The sequence below is a fragment of the Amphibalanus amphitrite genome, unplaced genomic scaffold (assembly GCF_019059575.1).
Source record: "Amphibalanus amphitrite isolate SeventyFive unplaced genomic scaffold, NRLGWU_Aamphi_draft 000337F_arrow, whole genome shotgun sequence".
NCBI lineage: Eukaryota > Metazoa > Arthropoda > Thecostraca > Balanomorpha > Balanidae > Amphibalanus > Amphibalanus amphitrite.
The window spans coordinates 76723-93644 of record NW_024881832.1 but is presented as its reverse complement, the minus strand read 5'-3'; the positions used below and the strand labels follow the sequence as shown (position 1 = coordinate 93644).

General features: G+C 49.9%; 2 protein-coding genes across 9 annotated transcripts in view; one reads left to right on the top strand and one right to left on the bottom strand.

The window, feature by feature from the left end:
- The window catches only part of LOC122388857 (organic cation transporter protein-like), a 32707-nt gene extending 31611 nt beyond the window's left edge, over positions 1–1096 (top strand). For all 4 annotated transcript variants that reach the window (XM_043380335.1, XM_043380337.1, XM_043380338.1 and 1 more), the window contains one exon: positions 151–1096. In XM_043380335.1, coding sequence (XP_043236270.1) covers positions 151–280 — 130 coding nt within the window. In that variant the 3' untranslated portion in view covers positions 281–1096. The remainder of the gene's footprint in view (positions 1–150) is intronic.
- On the bottom strand, positions 1037–16878 carry LOC122388856 (translation initiation factor eIF-2B subunit delta-like). 5 transcript variants are annotated; one of them, XM_043380332.1, is made up of 12 exons: positions 16679–16823; positions 14608–14631; positions 10394–10773; positions 9760–10327; positions 9234–9494; positions 8973–9107; positions 8591–8727; positions 8014–8299; positions 7673–7800; positions 7281–7458; positions 2831–3011; positions 1037–1750 (listed from the first exon to the last, which is right to left on the bottom strand). In XM_043380332.1, the coding sequence occupies exons 2-12, from the start codon at positions 14617–14619 to the stop codon at positions 1557–1559; spliced, it is 2460 nt and encodes an 819-aa protein (XP_043236267.1). In that variant the 5' UTR covers positions 14620–14631; positions 16679–16823; the 3' UTR covers positions 1037–1556. The 5 variants fall into 5 exon arrangements, with proteins under 5 accessions (XP_043236267.1, XP_043236265.1, XP_043236266.1 ...); XM_043380330.1 differs by having other exon boundaries at positions 9760–10773; positions 16679–16878; XM_043380331.1 differs by having other exon boundaries at positions 9760–10773; positions 16674–16839.
- Between the last annotated feature and the right edge of the window lie 44 nt (positions 16879–16922).

Below are 16922 nucleotides of genomic sequence, written 5' to 3'. Positions count from 1 at the left end.
TTTCAAAGCATTCTGTCGAAATCAAGGCCAGTGTAGAAGGTAAAAGATTCTTAGAGTTCTGGTGAATAGATTTAAAATGCACCTATTAGGAACATAACCTCCCGATATCTCGTTTCTGACTTGTCCGAACCCTGCCCTCATATGTTGCAGTGACACCAAGAACGGAGCTGTGTCCGCGCGCCCGGTGCCTACTCTGAAGACCACCCCTCCGGCCGAGCAGTACAACAACGCCGCGTTTGAGGGTGACGGGGAAACTGGCGGACGGGACGGAGCGAAATGAAGGTAGAAATAAAGCGGACATAAGATACGGATGGAGTGGAATGCGTTTGGACTGGAGCGGAATAAGAGCGGAATGAGGCCCAGCCAGAGCGGACTGAGGCGGTAAGGAGAGGGATGAAAATGAAACAGCGCTACGTCGCCGAGACAAAGCCGGTTGAGACTGAGAAGGAGCGGACTGAGAGCAGAATGGTCGGACCGAGAGCGGACTGAGAGCGGGATGGAGAGGACTGAAGCGGACTGAGAGCGGGATGGAGCGGTCTGAGAGCAGAATGGAGCGGACTGAGGCCTTGACGAGGCCGAGCTGGAGAGAAATAAGGACGGACTGAAGCGGGCCCTTGTCGGTCGGTAACCGACAGGCGCCGCTGTGAAAACTATGCGCTTCGGAGGAAGCAGCGAGGTTTTATGACGAAATGCCCTTTTTACGAAGGCAGTTTTAGTGAAGTGTTATGAGTGGAGTGCCTGATCTGATTAGTGTAGATCCAAGTGTAGATCTAGCTGCATACGATCAACAAAGCTCAGACTCTAGTCTCCAATGGGGAGCGAGCCGAGTGTTTTATGTTGCCACAAGGAGTGCGAATCTTCCAGGTTAGCCCTAATAATAATCGATCTTTAGAGATGGTCGATCGTCTAATCAAGAGCCCCATGTCAGCAACTTTGTTAAACGCATGAAATGCAAGCTCAAACGGCAAAATTTCCTTTCTACCGAAACTTAAACTCGTCCCAATAGGAGCGGGGCCACTGTGGGCAAAGCTGTATCAACATTAAACTTTTTATATTCATATAGCCAAGGAACCGTAGACAAATAAATCGTAACAACGCACCACTTGGTATCAGAACAGTCGGCGTGGCACGGCCAAACGCGGGGCCGTCAGAACCTTCACCCTGACATCACTAGGATAGAAAGCACGCCGCACGGGCACACGACCACCCCCTACAGAACCCACCCCTTCCTCACAGTGACACCCATATTAGCCCGCCAGTCACCGCAGCTCAGCTAATCCAATGCCTGACTACCAGTCAGCACCCAGGCGCATCGTTCGTACATACGCACTGCGTAGTTGGGGTTGGGTGGTGGTGTTGGGTGTTTGCCAACTAGGGCTCCGGGACGGCGGCATTTTTTTCGCAGTTATGCAGATTGCACACCATCCCAGAGGCGGACACTGGCCGCACCCCATTGAGACCGGTATTCAGTACACACCGTTCGAACCGGTACACGCCGGTATTCAGTATACTCCGCCCGGGCGGATATTCAGTACATACCGGTCTGCAGCCGGTATTCAGTACACCACGCTCTGCTGCAGCCGCAGCACTGCCGGTACGGATGTGCAGGGGATGGCTCCCAGCTCCGTCACCACCACGTCCACCAGCTCCGGCGGCGTGACGTCGTAGGCCAGGTTCAGCAGGCTGAGCGACTCCGACTGGCGCAGGTCGGCCAGCGGCGAGTCGGGCGTCACCAGCTCGTTCGGGTCACCTGCCGGAGCGGCGGGCCGGCGGTCACGAAGGGAGCAGGACAGCCGGTCAGGGGTCACACCTTGGGAGGGCAACCGGCCGCGGTCAGGGAGGGAGCAGGACGGAGGACCGGCGGTTCCACGCAGGGAGGACCGGCGCAGCAAACCGAGGAGCCAGCCCAACAGGAGGAGCTACCGGCGAGCATCTGGGCCTCTCTCCATGACCTCACGTGTTCCGGGAAGCACGTCACCCTCCAGTGGGTACCGGGGCACGCTGGCATCCCTGGTAATGAGGACGCCGACAGGCTAGCCAACCGAGCCGCGGCAGAGCTAAGCCAGGCAGCGGTCCCGCTGGACATGGCCGGCGCCCGAGCGGCGATACGCCACAGATCCGCCGAGTGGACCGCAGCCCGAGCCAAAGCTCATCCTCACCTACCACCCACGCCCGGACACGAGGACCTGACCAGGTGGGAGCAGGTGACACTGTCTCAACTGAGAGTGGGAAGATCAGTGCTCACAAGGAAGACTCTCCACGAGATCGGTCTTGCGACAAACCCCGACTGCCTGAACTGCGAGGAGGAAGACTCGGTAGCACACTTGCTGACCGAATGCCCAGCGTACGCCCACATGAGGTCCCGCCTGTGGGGCGGACCTCTGCCGAGCCTGGGGCATGTGCTGGGCGGATCAGCGACTCTCATCTTCGAGTACCTGCGGCGGGTGGGCCGTGTCGACCCCCCGGTCGACGCTGCCACGGCCGTGGCCGCCCCGGCGGCCACGGCGTGACGTGTAGAAGAAGAAGAAGAAGCAGCAAACCGAGCAGACCGAGGGGCGGACAGGGCGGCAGATCGGCGGTCAGAGAGGGACAGGGCAGCAGACCGCGGTCAGAGGAAAGGTAGGTGGCGCAAGGCAGTCCACTCACGACGACACGTATCAGGGAGGAGCGCAGAGATACGAATACATATGAAGAAAATTTTCACTTGATACAAAAATGGATGGAAGCATTGCATTCTTGCTTCGCAGATAAATCATCACCAGTGTAATTAATTCGCCCCCTTTGTTCAAGGCTCGTCGGCCACGTCCCCAGTCAGCCAGTTCAGCCTCACCTAATTCGTTGTAGACCTGGGAGTCGGTCTGCACGCGGTCCGAGAACTTGTACGTCTCGCAGCAGACGAGCACGGGACGGTTCAGGGCGCGGCCGGTCAGACTGACGAGCGCCGTGCCGGCGTGCGACAGCACCATGCCGTTGGAGAGCAGAGCCTGGGCGCCCAGCAGCACCTTGGTGGCCTGCGGGGGAGCGGGAGTCACACGTGTCACTGTTATCGTCGGGAAGGGATCACAATCGCAAAGGGCGAAAACAGCAACAGACATGTCACTACACCTTTTTAGGCTGAAGTTCGAATAAGTCAAGTTCAAATTCGAATAAGTCAACTTCATATTGGAAGATGGGGCATTCCACGATAGATCGTACCACTTTTTTCCAATTTGACACCCTCATCTCTCGGAATTTGACGAGAATTGGTCTCGGGGGTAATCAGGGGCTCTGAATCCACCTGTAACAATTTCAGGCTTATCAGATAAATATTTTTTGAGTTATGGTGTATAACATTTTTTGGATCTTGCTTTGCAGCGCTAAGTTTGGCGGGCTGTAACTCTAAGACGGATTATTCAAATGCCAAATGTTATATAACATTGAACTTGCAGTGAAACAGAGATTAATATGTATTTTTGAAATTTCGAAAAATACGTCATTTTTGATATACGACATATCGAGTTTTCTTTCATTTGTATTTTTTGGACTTTGGGACCAAATTTTCTTGAATTTTTATTTCTTTAAAAAAGTATTTGGCTCATTGTTAAGAAGTATGCAAAAAATTAGGAAGGTGTTCTTTCTACAAATGTATTTATTTTACGTCACGATAACGATTTCGAATAGTGATTTCGGGAGGGGAGCTTACAAATGGCGTGGTAAAGCTGCCTAGTGACATCACGGGTTACTGAAATTTCAATTCAAGTCTGAGTCATCTGAAAAAAAGTGAAAAGAGGGTTCATTCAACCCTCTTTCCTGTAAGCGCGAGGGTGAAAAAGGCTGTTTGGTTCTGACATTGTTTTGGACGCCAATGACCATAGCTGTCCAAGATGAAAGTTACAGGACGCATACATGGTGTCCTCCAGAGGTCTCACAACTTGTAAATCTGGGAATTTTTCAAGGTTACATGAGGTCAGGTCGGTCACGTGACATCACTGTTATAAATCAATGGGGAAATATAAAAACTGTTATTTTGGCGCCGAGAATGATCTAAAACTATCCCACGTACATGGTATCGTGATTTCATGCACTCCTTGCAAAGTCCAATGCTTTACTTTTGCATTGTTAACCTTGCGTGACGTCATTTATGACGTCACTAGGGTCGTACGAGTTTTTCGTCAATAACTCCCGATCAAATGGAGCTAGAGAGTCGGGAAAGCCACCAATGGACTCGAGAAGACCTTCCGAATCGAATGATATGCCATATGATACCCTTTGCCCAGCTTCGTGACCTGAGGGGCTTTGACCTGACCTTGACCCGAGGTCAACTACTTAAGTTGACCTCACCCTAGCAAAAAGTATACCATTCGATGCACCTGAGCTAGGCGAACACAATGATGCCAAAATCGCGGCTCTGCGGCCATTTTTTGCGAAGTTATTTACTAAAAACCGAACCCGTAACTTCAGTCACGTGACCTGACCTCAGACGCTACCGGTTAACCTGAGACCTTAAAATCAGGTACCAATCGCTGCGACTTGTAACGGCACACACGCTCGTTTTTCCCGCGAGGCTCTAGCTCTATTAGAAGCGAAACGGCGTGCTGGGGTCGTATCAACCCCTCCGAAACCCATTTTGTTTGCGGGAAAATGAGGAACTTATAGAAAGAACACCTTTCTAATTTTTTGCATGTCGATTTGCAATGACATGAAGATTATTTTGAAAAAATAAAAATGTGAAAAATTTTGGTCCCAAAAGTCATTACAGGCAAATGAAAAAAGATTAAGGTTTTTGCTCAACAACGAAATTTTTTCTTTGGAATTTTTAAATAGTAATATTAATTTTTGATTCATCGCAAGCTTAGTGTTGTTTACTTTTTGTTGGTTGCTTAACCCGTTCTTGAGTTATAGGCCATCAAACTCACCGTTACATACCGAAGTTAAAAAAATGTAATGCAATATAACTCAAAAAGTTTTGATCTGAGAAGTCTGATATTTTGCCAGGCGTCTTTGGGGCCTATGATTACCCCTAGGACCGATTTTCATTAAAATCTGAGAGATGAGGGTGACGGGCCTGGTACGATCTATCGTGGAATGCCCCAGATGTCAAATACAAAATCGGATACCTCAAGCTTAAATTGAGATATACCAACATCAAATGGAAGAAGTCAAATGCAATTTCGTCTTACTCAAGATCAAATTCGAATAGGCCAAGTTCAAATTAGAATGAGGCAACTTCAATTTCGTCTTCCATTAGTACAAATTTGTTTTTTTTTTCATTCTTTCATCAGCGTTAATAATTTCTTCGTCACCGAATGCATGACATTTTCAGTCACAATGCAAGTACTTTGATAATGGACGAATGCGTTTGTTTTCTTTTTATGAGCTCGCGAAAAATAAGATGTCGCGAAAAAATGTACGTACATATGTTGCGCTAAAATATGTTCAGGGTAAATGCAAAGCATATGCAGTCTTCAAGTTAAAATTAAGCTTTACAATTGGAGCAAAAGAAATTGCACGTATACCTATATGGTAGTGAAAATTGACTCGAAGTAATGGACGGCTTGGACGGATGTCAGTGATCTTGAGCTGTAAGACAGTTCCGCTACACGTGAACCAGTTGGCCGTTGCACGGCTCGCTCTCCCCGCCACTGCCCAGTCTGATATCGCCGCTCATGGCTGACAGCTTTGTGCAAATATCAGTTCATTATGGCGGGATATTTTTGCATACTATGGGCAACAGTTTTCAAATGGCAGATTTCCGTTTCGTCTCAAGCATAGACCGCGTCGCTCTGACAGAGCTGCGAACTTAACCGAGTATATGACGCACAACCTTTTATCGAAACGAGACGGGGCGAGATGGGAGTCGACAGCCAAATTCGATGTAGGGCGGATGGCGATTAGCACATCATAATACTAATAGCATAATATAATAACAATAATGATAGCATAATAGGATAATAAGAATTCGACTTATTGACGGCAGGTTGCTGCGAAAATTGAATTAGTCTTATTCTAATTTGAATTTGACATACCGTTGTTTGGCCTAACTTTGTACCAGTTTTTGACTTTTCTTCGTATTACTTCCAAATTATTTTGTTAAATGTTCAGGAAATTGTGCAGTAAGGCAGTGACATCCCTGCTGGTCACCTATAGTCACTCTTAATTTTTTTGGATAATGACATATATTTATTTTTTTGAAATTAGAGTGGCACAATGTTACCCGCACAAAAATAACTTTGTACCATATGAATAAATGCATCAATAAAACAATGGAAAAGCCAAAAGTATCAATGTTAGCGGTCGTTATGGATACATTGGTCCACTTAGGGGCTTTTAAAAAAGGAACAGCAAACTTGTACATTGTACAAACATAGTCACGGGATGATGCACACCATCATGACTGTAGGTCGCTTACGTATCCCGCTGGGGCATTTACGCACAACCAAGGACGCGACGAACCACACACAATAAAAGGCACGGAACACAACGAACGATTCGACGACCCTCTTCATCATATGGTGTCGGAACTTTAAATCACCCCTGGATTTACCCTTCCTGCGGGTGGCCCAAAGTTATTGAATTAACGGCAAAAAATATGTATAAACATTGACCACCCCCAAATTTTAAAAAAATGTTTGAGGAAAATAAATTACCAATAGTCGAATGCAAAGTTCACATGATGTCCTATTCAGGCAAATTGCAAAAATCGATTCGGCTGGTAGCATCTGAGCCCCGTACAGGGACCTACCTAAACCTTAATATTGGGTGAAAAAAAGGAGCTTCACCAAAAAAAATCTAGAAAATCCAAAATTGACATGATGACGTATTTTTTTGTGTCCCTGGGTTTATCATTGACTACTTCATTGGTTCCGGCCCAAAAATGCCATTTCTCGCGCATAGGTATTAAGCTGATTAAAATTTAGCCATTTTTTTCCTCGTGGAACAAAGTTACCCACACGGCCCAAAGTTAGACCAAACAACGGTACTCGAATTTGATCTTGAGTAAGTCGAAATTGCGTTTGACTTCTTCCAATTTGATGTTGGCAAATCTCAATTAGAGCTTGAGGTATTCGATTTTGCATTTGGTATCTTCCAATATGAATTTGACTTATTCGAATTTGAACTTGACTTATTCGAACTTGAGCCTAAAAAGGTGTAGAAGGCTTTTTTGTACCGTCTGTACGAACTGGCATGGCTCGAATCTTCCGTCATTGATACCTATTCGTGTAACGTCCAATTTCACCTATTGGATGTCTTTACTTTCCACCTGCTCAGCTGAATGAGCCCCTCGGTCCGCGCTGTCTTACCTCCTTCATATGGTGTCCGATGGCCGTGAGCAGACCGTACGAGCACGGTACGTTCGCGTCGAGCAGCTGTCGCAGCATGTCGCGCCCGTCCAGCCGCGGCCGAGAGTCCACCACGATCACCCGGAACCGGCAGCCCTTCCGCTGCGCCGCATCCAGCACGTCCAGCACAGTTGTGGACCTGCAGCAGACCCGACCGGGTCACAACTCACATGTCAGGTCACAGGGGAGTGGGGACGGATGAGCGCGACTGATGCAGAGAGGGACCGGCTCATCGCACCACCGCGGGCTGTCTCAGAACATGAGGCCCTGACCACTGCAGCTGGTCAAGAGTGGAGGGTCACGAGCGAATCAACCTGCTGACCTCCCTCCACTACCCCCACCAGCTCACTGACCTGCCGTACGTCAGGATCACATCACCATCAGTGATCTTCTGGCCGGCGAACATGGAGATGGCCGTCATCGCCTTGCAGATGTGGTCATTTATGAAAGTCTCGATCCAATCAATAATATACCGCTTCGCCTGACAACAAAACCATGACAAGCAGTCAGTAACATTAAATGGAGGGGCGAATAACACACAACAAATGAGAAACTGACCACGACCGAAAGACATGGCACGATCACGAACTATGCCATCCGAAATAGGTCTACTTAAGTAAAATGAGACGCAGCAGGCAGCCAGCCCGCCCCCACTGACCGCGCGGCGGGCGCCGTCGGTGCTCTGACTGCTCACCTCATAGTCGCCCTTGTCGGCGGGCACGTCCTCGTGCCGGATGGCCTGCTCCAGCCGGTGGGCCACGTTCTCCATGGCCACAGAGAGTGGCCGCCGGCGCGCCAGCTGCGCCACCGCGGCCGCCACCTGGTCGGGCAGGTCGCGCAGCAGCTCGCGCTGCGGCGGCGTCACGTACTGGTCCACGAGGTCGGCGAGCGCGGTCAGCAGCGCCACGGCGCCGGCATTGCCGCCCGTCAGCTGGCCGGCGGAGAGGCGCAGCAGCAGCGGCTCCAGCGCCGGCGGCACACTGGGGACGACCGAGCGAGCGAGCGGCGTCAGAGCGCGGCCAGAGGGCAGACCAGACACGGCAGCCCGGGAGGCAGGGAAGAGAAGCCCGTACTAAAGGCAGTGAGTGTAACCTGGGTTTGATGGCGGAGTAGCTGAGCGGCATGGTCGAGAGAGGCGGCGTTCCCTGTACTAGTGTACACGGTATGTCCCAAACCTACTAGCTGCCCATCCATTCCATTCCTCCCAAACAAGTCCCACTCCACCCTCCGAGCCGTTCCATCCTCTCACCGGCCCACAGCAGGTGACTAACCCGTGTTTGCCGGTGGCGGTGTCTGCACTGCTGGCATCAAACTGCAGAAGGTGCGAGAACATCTGCAGGCCCTTCCTGGCGGGCGGCTTCTCCGCGGCGGCCTTTTTGGCGCTGCGACGGTCACCCTTCGACGACTCCTGAAATAACAAAAATGTACAGGCACTGCCAGGCATGCACGTCCAGACACAAACACCAAATGAACATGACTATTAAAAATATACAAATTTATGATGGATCTATGCTGTTTTGCTAGAAAAAAGTATCAAAACGTACAACATACACTATTCTGACGTTTGAATACAAACACACGTCACCGGAGCTCGCCAAACACATTTAAAAATGGTCCAAAAAGCACGCCGGAGTACGGCTTGAGACGGCTCACTTTGTGCGGCTGGTCCGCGTCCCCCGGCGTAACACGCTCCGGTCCTGGCGTTTTGGCAGCCTTCGCCCCCGCCTTGGGCGTCTTAGTCGCGGCGGCCGAAGCCGCGGCGGCAGCCTTGGCTGCCCGCTGTGCCTCCTGTGTGTCAAACAAAGAGGGAACGTCAAACATCAGCATTTGGTGAGCTCGGATGTGTCAGCCGAACACGGAGAAGGCACACCAGCTCAGCCTCACCCTACCCTCTACTCACCACCGTCCACTGACCTGCTTAGCGCGCCGCTCCGCCTTCAGTTCGGCCTTGGACTTCTCCCCGGCGGGTTTCTCCCCAGCCGGTTTCTCCGGCTCTGGTTGTCCGACCAGTGTCGGCGTCTTCTCAGACGGTTTCGCAGCTGCCGGCTCGCCGCTGGGCGTCGCCATCTTTTTGGACTTTGCCGTGGTCTCTGCCGGCGCTCCGCCACCGGACTGGGCGGGTTTGGAGGGCGGCCCGTCGCCACCGTCGCCATCTCCAGCCGCCGCTGCCGCCTGCTGCAGTCAGAGAGGGAACGTTCACGACTCGGCACGAGCAATGTGCCTCAACATATCTATAATCTACACAAACACATCGTAGAGAAAAAAGTAGGCCTTTCACAAGCATGATTAATCCAAATAAAATGTGGCAAGGCAAACAAGATATTTGACGCCAATATTACCCTAAACCTAAAAGAAGCTTTGAAAATTAACTACCTAAATGGAAAACCTAGCGCCACTGTTTCGCAAGGGTAACGGAAGACAGGCTTCCCGGCGTTCTTACCTTCTTCTGAGCTTTCGCCGCCTTGGCGAGTTTGGCCGCCTCGGCCTTGGCCTTGCGTTCCGCCTTGATCTGCTCCTTGGTCTTCTGCGGCGCCTCGGCGGCGTCTGCCGGAGGAGCCATGGTCGCCTGTGGAGGGGGAGCGGTGCTCCGGGCCGCGCTCTGGGCCTCGGAGGGCGCAGCGGGAGGCGGCTCGGCCAGCAGTCGGGTGCGCAGCTCCCCCAGCACCGTCTGCAGCGCGCGCACTGAGCGCAGCACCTCCTCTGAGGAGCTCACCACCGGACTGGTCTCCCGGCGCCGCTCCGGCAACGGCTCAGCGCCGGACTCTGGTGCCGGAGCGCTACACTGACTCGGAACGGAGGGTGCGGGTGCGGTCCGTTCAGTGGGGGCAGAGTGCACCGGCTCGGTCCGTTGAGTGGGGGACGACTTGGTCCGTTGGTCCGAAGCGGAGGGATCCGGTTCGGTCTGCTCAGTGGAGGCAGAGTGCACTGGTTCGGTCCGTTTAGAGGAAGTAGACGGCGCCGGTTCGGTCCGTCTAGTAGAGGCGGCGGGGGCCGGTTCGGTTCGTTCAGTGGGGGTAGAGGGTACCGGTTCGGTTCGTTCAGTGGGGGTAGAGGGTACCGGTTCGGTTCGTTCACTAGGGGCGGTGGCCGCCGGTTCAGCCTGCTGGTCGTTGGCAGCTGCACTGGACGGACCAGTGGACCTGCGTTTCCTCCGTTTGGCCGACTTGGTTCGTCCCTCTGTCTCGCCGCTGCTGGCTACCGGTGCGGGTCTGTCGGCCTCACGCGCGGCGTGTTCCGGTCCGACTCCGCACTGGCCGCCGTCGGTCCGAGGGTGTCCGCCCTGGCCGGACCTGCGGGAGGCCGGCGCGCTGCCCTCACCCGGCTCTCCTCCTCCGGCGGTGCGCGGCTCGTGCTCGTCAGAGGAGCCGGCCGGTGCGCTGCCGTCCGCCTGCCGGCGCCGCTCCTGCTGCTTCTTCCTCCGCTGGCGCCGCTTGAACGAGCGGCTCGGCTCAACCTGCGGCACAGGGACACGGTAAATGCACTAGTATATACTAGCGGAACAAGTTTTCGCCAACAAGTGTGTTCGGGGAATGGGTAGTCGGTAGGTAGCGGAACGGAGGGTCAATTTGATTACATGAGCGTGCTTAACGAAGTAAGTTCGCCGTGCAGACTTTACAAAAGGCTACGCAACTTCCACATATCTTCTACACTACTATGGTGTTACAGTTCTAGGGAAGGTTAGTATGCGGCTTGCGGTATCCAGTACACCATAAGCACAAAAGCCAGCCTTGCATTGGTTCACAGCAACAGGCATGCTACGCAGTTTAGATAAATACAATTTTAACTGAAATGAGGAGGAAGAAAAACGTCGAGAAAAAGTCGTCGGATTCATAGTTAATGAGCATGGTAATCTTGACTAAGTTCACTGGCGCGACTTAAACTGCAATTAAAAGGGTTTTGGACACTAAATCGTTTGAGGAAACCCTGCATCAGTGCGATATCGATAAGGACGAAAATTACGGTTCATTTGAGCGGGAGCGGCTTTATTGCACCTCACGCTCCGACGGCGGAGCGGCGGCGTGGGCTCCGGTTACATTACTTAGATATCAAATAACACATCAGTATGGAACGCGGTGTAGGTATCAAATAACACAGCAGTATGGAACGCGGTGCAGGTATCAAATAACACGGCAGTATGGAGCGCGGTGATTCGCGCCGAGTCGTCACCACAGCTCAGGTGGCCGGAGTCCGCCGTAGTGGCCGGGACGGAGAGTTCGCCGGCTCCAAGTCAAGCATGTACCGTCAATATTTCACGTCCCGACTTTTCTAGTTGGGGGGGGGGGGGCTTGCACCAACCCCACCTTCATCCGACAGTTAGGAAATGGTACTGAGGATTGTGCTGACACCAAAGCAGTGAGGCATATCGGAAGACCACAAGCGGTGAAAGCTAATTTCAGCTTTAGATCGTTACAGTGAGATCCGGTGTCGAAGAGGTGCTCGTACGCGGGACAAGACCGAGTACTATCATACGTCAGCTAACCTAAATCTTGGCCGTTACTGGCAACACGCTGTTGCAAGGTATCTCTAAGAATCTTAAGGCTGACTAAGTAACTTTACATGACTTTATCTTATGAAAAATAGTCTTATATACTGAATATTGTTTCACATTGCAGACACGCATTTAATTCACGTTAACATAAAAAACATGTTAAAAAACACACACACATATACGGGTGTCCGTCAAAATTCGTGGAGATATGCTGTCCCACGATTTCAATAATGCCTCACGTCAATAAATGAGCTTATTTTAGCGTAACACGGGTTCGTACGCGAGATTTGGACATTTGATTGAAGAAAAAAATCATTGAAAAGGCAACAGCAAAGTGGCAAAAAAAAAAATTTGGACATCTTTCCAGAACCGTGCTTTTGTGTGGTTTTTGGCAAACTTTTTTTCTGGGTCACGTTTGTTTCTGGGTCACGGTACTTAGCTCCTCATTCAAAGCATTACGGACCGGGTAAGCAGGGTCTGCAGACTTGCATATGGTCCTATCCCGCGAAGGCGCAGAGAGCGGGGGCGGAAACTGAAAACTGTCAGTTGGGCTGGGCGAACCCAGGGGAAATCATCTCCTGCGTGCCATAAGATTTCTTTATTCTGGGTCACACGCCCTTGTGGCTTGTGGCTGGTAAGTGTCGAAAAGAATCACAGTGTCGTGTTGCTGCGTGCTCAGGTACTCCAGATAAGATGTACTTGGAGATTAGCATTCGATAACAAACTTGCCATATTCGGAAAACTGTAAAAACCATTCCCCTGGGTCACGCATTTTTTCTTCTGGGTCACGAATTTTAGCGTGACCCAGGAAAAAAATCGTGACCCAGAAGAGTAATTCTGCCCACCTACATCATCAAGACATGCAAGTCTTTCCGCCTACGCGTGGAGAAGGTCATTGCCGATAAGGGGGTTATATCGCGCATGAGGTGAGTGAACGTATCTGGTTTGATAATGCGTGACCCAGAAGAAAATTTTTATTTTTTCTGGGTCACGGACCATTTTACGCGCATGCGCAATGGCCTTTTTGAATAATTTCAACTGTGAAAAGCCTAGGGTGCATGGTTTATGAAAAGGTAATGATTTCTAGGACATCAGTTGTGGGACAAATATCGACCCAAATCTCCACGAATTTTGACGGGTACCCATGCACACATTCGACTTCACAAGCTAGTATTCTGTATTAGTAGCACGTGTTTTTTACAGCCCTTGTAGGCAGGCAGGAACACACAAATGTAGGTTCAGATGTAGGAGAACACAAATGTGGATTCTGCGGATAAGAGCTACGCAGAGATGCCAGCTGTAAAATTAGCCATACGTCTACATATAAAGCATACACTGGCTATTCAAAGCTGAAAAAGAGAAAAAGAACGGTAGCGAAATAGGTGAGCGCATAGCATGCAAATTATCCATCGAGGCAGTGCTTTTAAATCACAAAAAGTGGGTAACGAAATTATCCGGACATTCGATTTCCGCACTTCTGACCAAAGACCAGGGAAATTCAATGGACTCTTACCCATGGTTTCAGCTCTCATAGCCAGGATACCTACTGACCTCGGGTGATAACTAGAAGTTCGTTCAGTACGAGTCGAATCACCTCCGAGGTGGAAGTCACTTTGCAATTTACAGTCATGGCGTCAAGCATCCGCTCTCCTTTCGCAGTAAAGCTCAGCTGCGGGAACGGTGCATGGTGTCATAAGCCAAAGGATGACCTGTCGACACCTTAATATCAGCATGAAACAGCTGCTCATCGGGCTGAAGCGTCACAAATTGTGGAATGGGCTGCGAACTCAGCCAGCAATGACCGCATGATTGCCCTTGGAAGGGCAACTGTCAAAATGGAGATGAAGAAACGATATCAAAATCAAACGACTCGAAAGCTGGCCGAAAGGCCCAACAACCCAGGGAGTAAGACGCATCATATGGTAGTTCACCGCTACCCGCGGAACAGCCTGGACATTCAGCAATTCAAGCTGAAAGTGACACCAAAACTGAAAGCGGCGACCACCTGAAGTTCACGTGAGGACACCTGCGCTGGTCAGACGAGACGAGAACAGGCGGCAGGCGATTTGGTCGGATCCGTCATCGTTCGGGCCGTGCCATCCTCTCAGCCGCCATACTTGTGTGTGGGTGACCAGCAACTCGAACGTGCCGACAGCTCCCAGAGTTGCACGGCTAGCAATGATCCACGTCTGGGGCAATATGCTCAACTACTCTGCTTGTGGCAGCCGCACATGATGCTCCGGAAAACGATAATCAATGGCAATTACTATCGACCCAGCATCAGAACCAGCACATTTATCTCAGGCGGACGGCAAATGAGGACTCTATATTTTGAGCTCGCAATAATTATCCACCTCACCCACACCGTGTTCATAAAGGCACTGCGTCAGATTGAAAAACAGGACAAGGAGTGCTGAGTTTCTCCGAGAAAACGACGGTTGATCTCACATGGTTCCGATCTCAATCTCCTTGAAAATGTTTCCAATTTCCCCCAGCAGAACGTGCATCATATTCATGACTAAGGAAAGAGCTGTCAAAAGCACGGGCCAATTGGAGGTGCATGTCAAAATTGGACAGGGCAAAACTAAGCCAGGCAAGTTCAAACTCAGAAAATCTGGCGGCTGGGATGCCCCAGCACATGCATGACTGCATTATCATGAAGGCTGGCAATGCTGGTGTTGGTAAACACTGCGAGATGGATGTCCGGATAATTTTGTTATAACTGCAAGAAATTGTGCAAGAAAAGATCTGCTGAGATGTGAGCAGCATTGCATCTAAGCTAACTGGCCAACAGCTTACCAGCAGCTCCATTGTGCCACAAGTCTGCAATGAGGCATACATATGTTATTGGAAAATGGCCTCTCTACCTGCAACAAGTGGATCAGGATGCAGGCTGCGACAATATGAATAGCTCAGCAACCTGCATCACAAACAATGCATTTGCTAACAGATCTATCTAATGGTTGGCTTAGATACAACATTTCAACCATGAAGCTCTATAGCCTGTGGGAAAGATCAGGATGAATAACACATTTTTGCCAAGTATTTTGGAAAAGACTACCGTTGAAATGCTCACTAGCAGGCCCTGACAGATAGATCTCTGGACACTGACACATGATCATCTTGGGTAGTTGTTACCTAATTATATTCGATGGTGTCCAGCCAGGCCAACACCTTGTTTTAGCACATTGACATCACTGCCCACACCACCACATTTAATACACAGTGACACCGACACAGGCTTACATTTCAAGTGTAGATGTAGAGTGTAGTGAGTAAATTTAACTAAAATTAAGGTAAAGTCTTGTCGTTTTGCTTGTACCATTTTTTGTAACCCGCGCCGGGCCGGTGCTCTGAGATTCCGCGCCGGGCCGGGGTGTGTGTCTGAACACCCCCCCCCCCCTTCTAACTCGGCTCCTGGGCCACGTAGCGACACGCGAAAAGCGGCAATCGAAAGAACGTCCAAAATAAGGACGAAAACACTTTGGGTCATTTTTTGGGTCAGGTCAAAGGTCAGGTCACCAGAGGTCACCAAAGGTAAAATGTTGACTATTTCAACATTTTGGAAACTGCCCACGGCTACCTCGGGAACCGATAGAGCTACAGCGCCGCAGAAAGGCGCATTTGATAGCCCTTTTACAGACCTGTCTGAGTAATGTTCTCAGATTTGACCTCAGGTCAACGGTTTAGCCTCCAGATGGCAAAAACTCCAAAAATAACCGTTTTTACGAAAAGCGTTTTTTCGGCAATAATTTTTGACTCAAAAGAGCCAAAACATTACTTTTGCCAGCACCGTGTTCCTCTCGTCGAGACGCGTTGAATGATCTATAATTTGACCTTGAAAGGTCAACTTGAAAATTTGACCTCAGGTCAAGGTCATGACCTGACCGGAAAAGGTCATGTTGCATATCAGTCGATCCGCAACGTCGAGCCGAACACATCTAAGGCGTTTTCAGCGCTCTAACACGCCTCTAGCAGGAGCTATTAGCGAGAAACTGTTAGATTCTGTTTGTGACCTGAGATGACCTCGGGGACATAACGAGAGGTCACAGTTGCCATTTTCCGGTTCAGTGTGTCAATTTTACCTACATCTCAATGTTTGAGAGTGTCTAGAATAGCGTTCGTGCAAAACAGACGCTTTTCAATTTTCTCCCATTGACGTATAATGGAGAGGCCGCAAAATTGATCTGACCGATATCAAAATTCCGAGATAAACATTTTATAGATAATGTTACTCTAATTAATCGCTGAAAGTTTTAAGGCAATCAATCAGTCGGTGTAGCTATGACAAGTATTCTTATTTTTCTGAGGTGAGGTCACTTTGCGTGACCTGGTGACCTGACCTAAGGCGACCTGAGTCTGAAATTTTCACAACATGTGCGAAACAGATAAACAAACAGGTGTGCCAAAAACGGCGGCGCTCAGCGCCGCCGTTTTTTAGATATCTGCGGAAAACCGCAGGAGGGGGGTGTGTTCAAACCCCCCCCCCCCGGCCCGGCGCGGGTTTATGATTCATATGTGGCAAATTTAATTGTCCATCTGTGCAACAATATTTCAGCACAATTACACCAGATGCTGCTCCAACATTTCCGCACAATCTATCTGATATGCTAGACATGTCGATGGTAACATGGACTTTTTCCAGTCTGGTCAATACCAATGCACACCCTGCTTAGGAGGCCCTGTATTTTGATTAAGGACTTGCCCTGCGCGTTACGGATGAAGGCAGTACATAATTTATTTCGTAAATGCTTATGAGCCATCCAGGGCATATACATTAATGTGTTTATTCTTAAGCATGTACATCATATACAGCTTGATATTAAAATAATGTCGGAAACACTTAACTATATTACACTACACACCTCACCTTGACCTGCCAACACCTATATCCGTAAGAATCTTGTCAATAACTCAAACGTCTTGTTATTACTCGATATTGATATTGAGGTTGATATAAAAATCTATTAGAAGTTCTATCAAGGCCGTATAAGTTAGTTCTATAGCCTTGGATAAAAATATTCCCTAATCCCTACGCCTGAATTGACTTTAGCGCGCCTTGAATGTAGCAATTTGTTAGAGCTGAGAATATTCGGCTGTTGCAAATGATTTCG

What these genes read in the sequence shown, in the direction of transcription:
- LOC122388856 (XM_043380330.1), bottom strand. An exon ending in ACCGCCACCGGCAAACACGG is followed by an intron (nt 8,300 to 8,590) that starts GTTAGTCACCTG and finishes GGTCGTCCCCAG; the next exon opens with TGTGCCGCCGGCGCTGGAGC. An exon ending in CCAGGTCTACAACGAATTAG is followed by an intron (nt 1,751 to 2,830) that starts GTGAGGCTGAAC and finishes CCGCTCCGGCAG; the next exon opens with GTGACCCGAACGAGCTGGTG.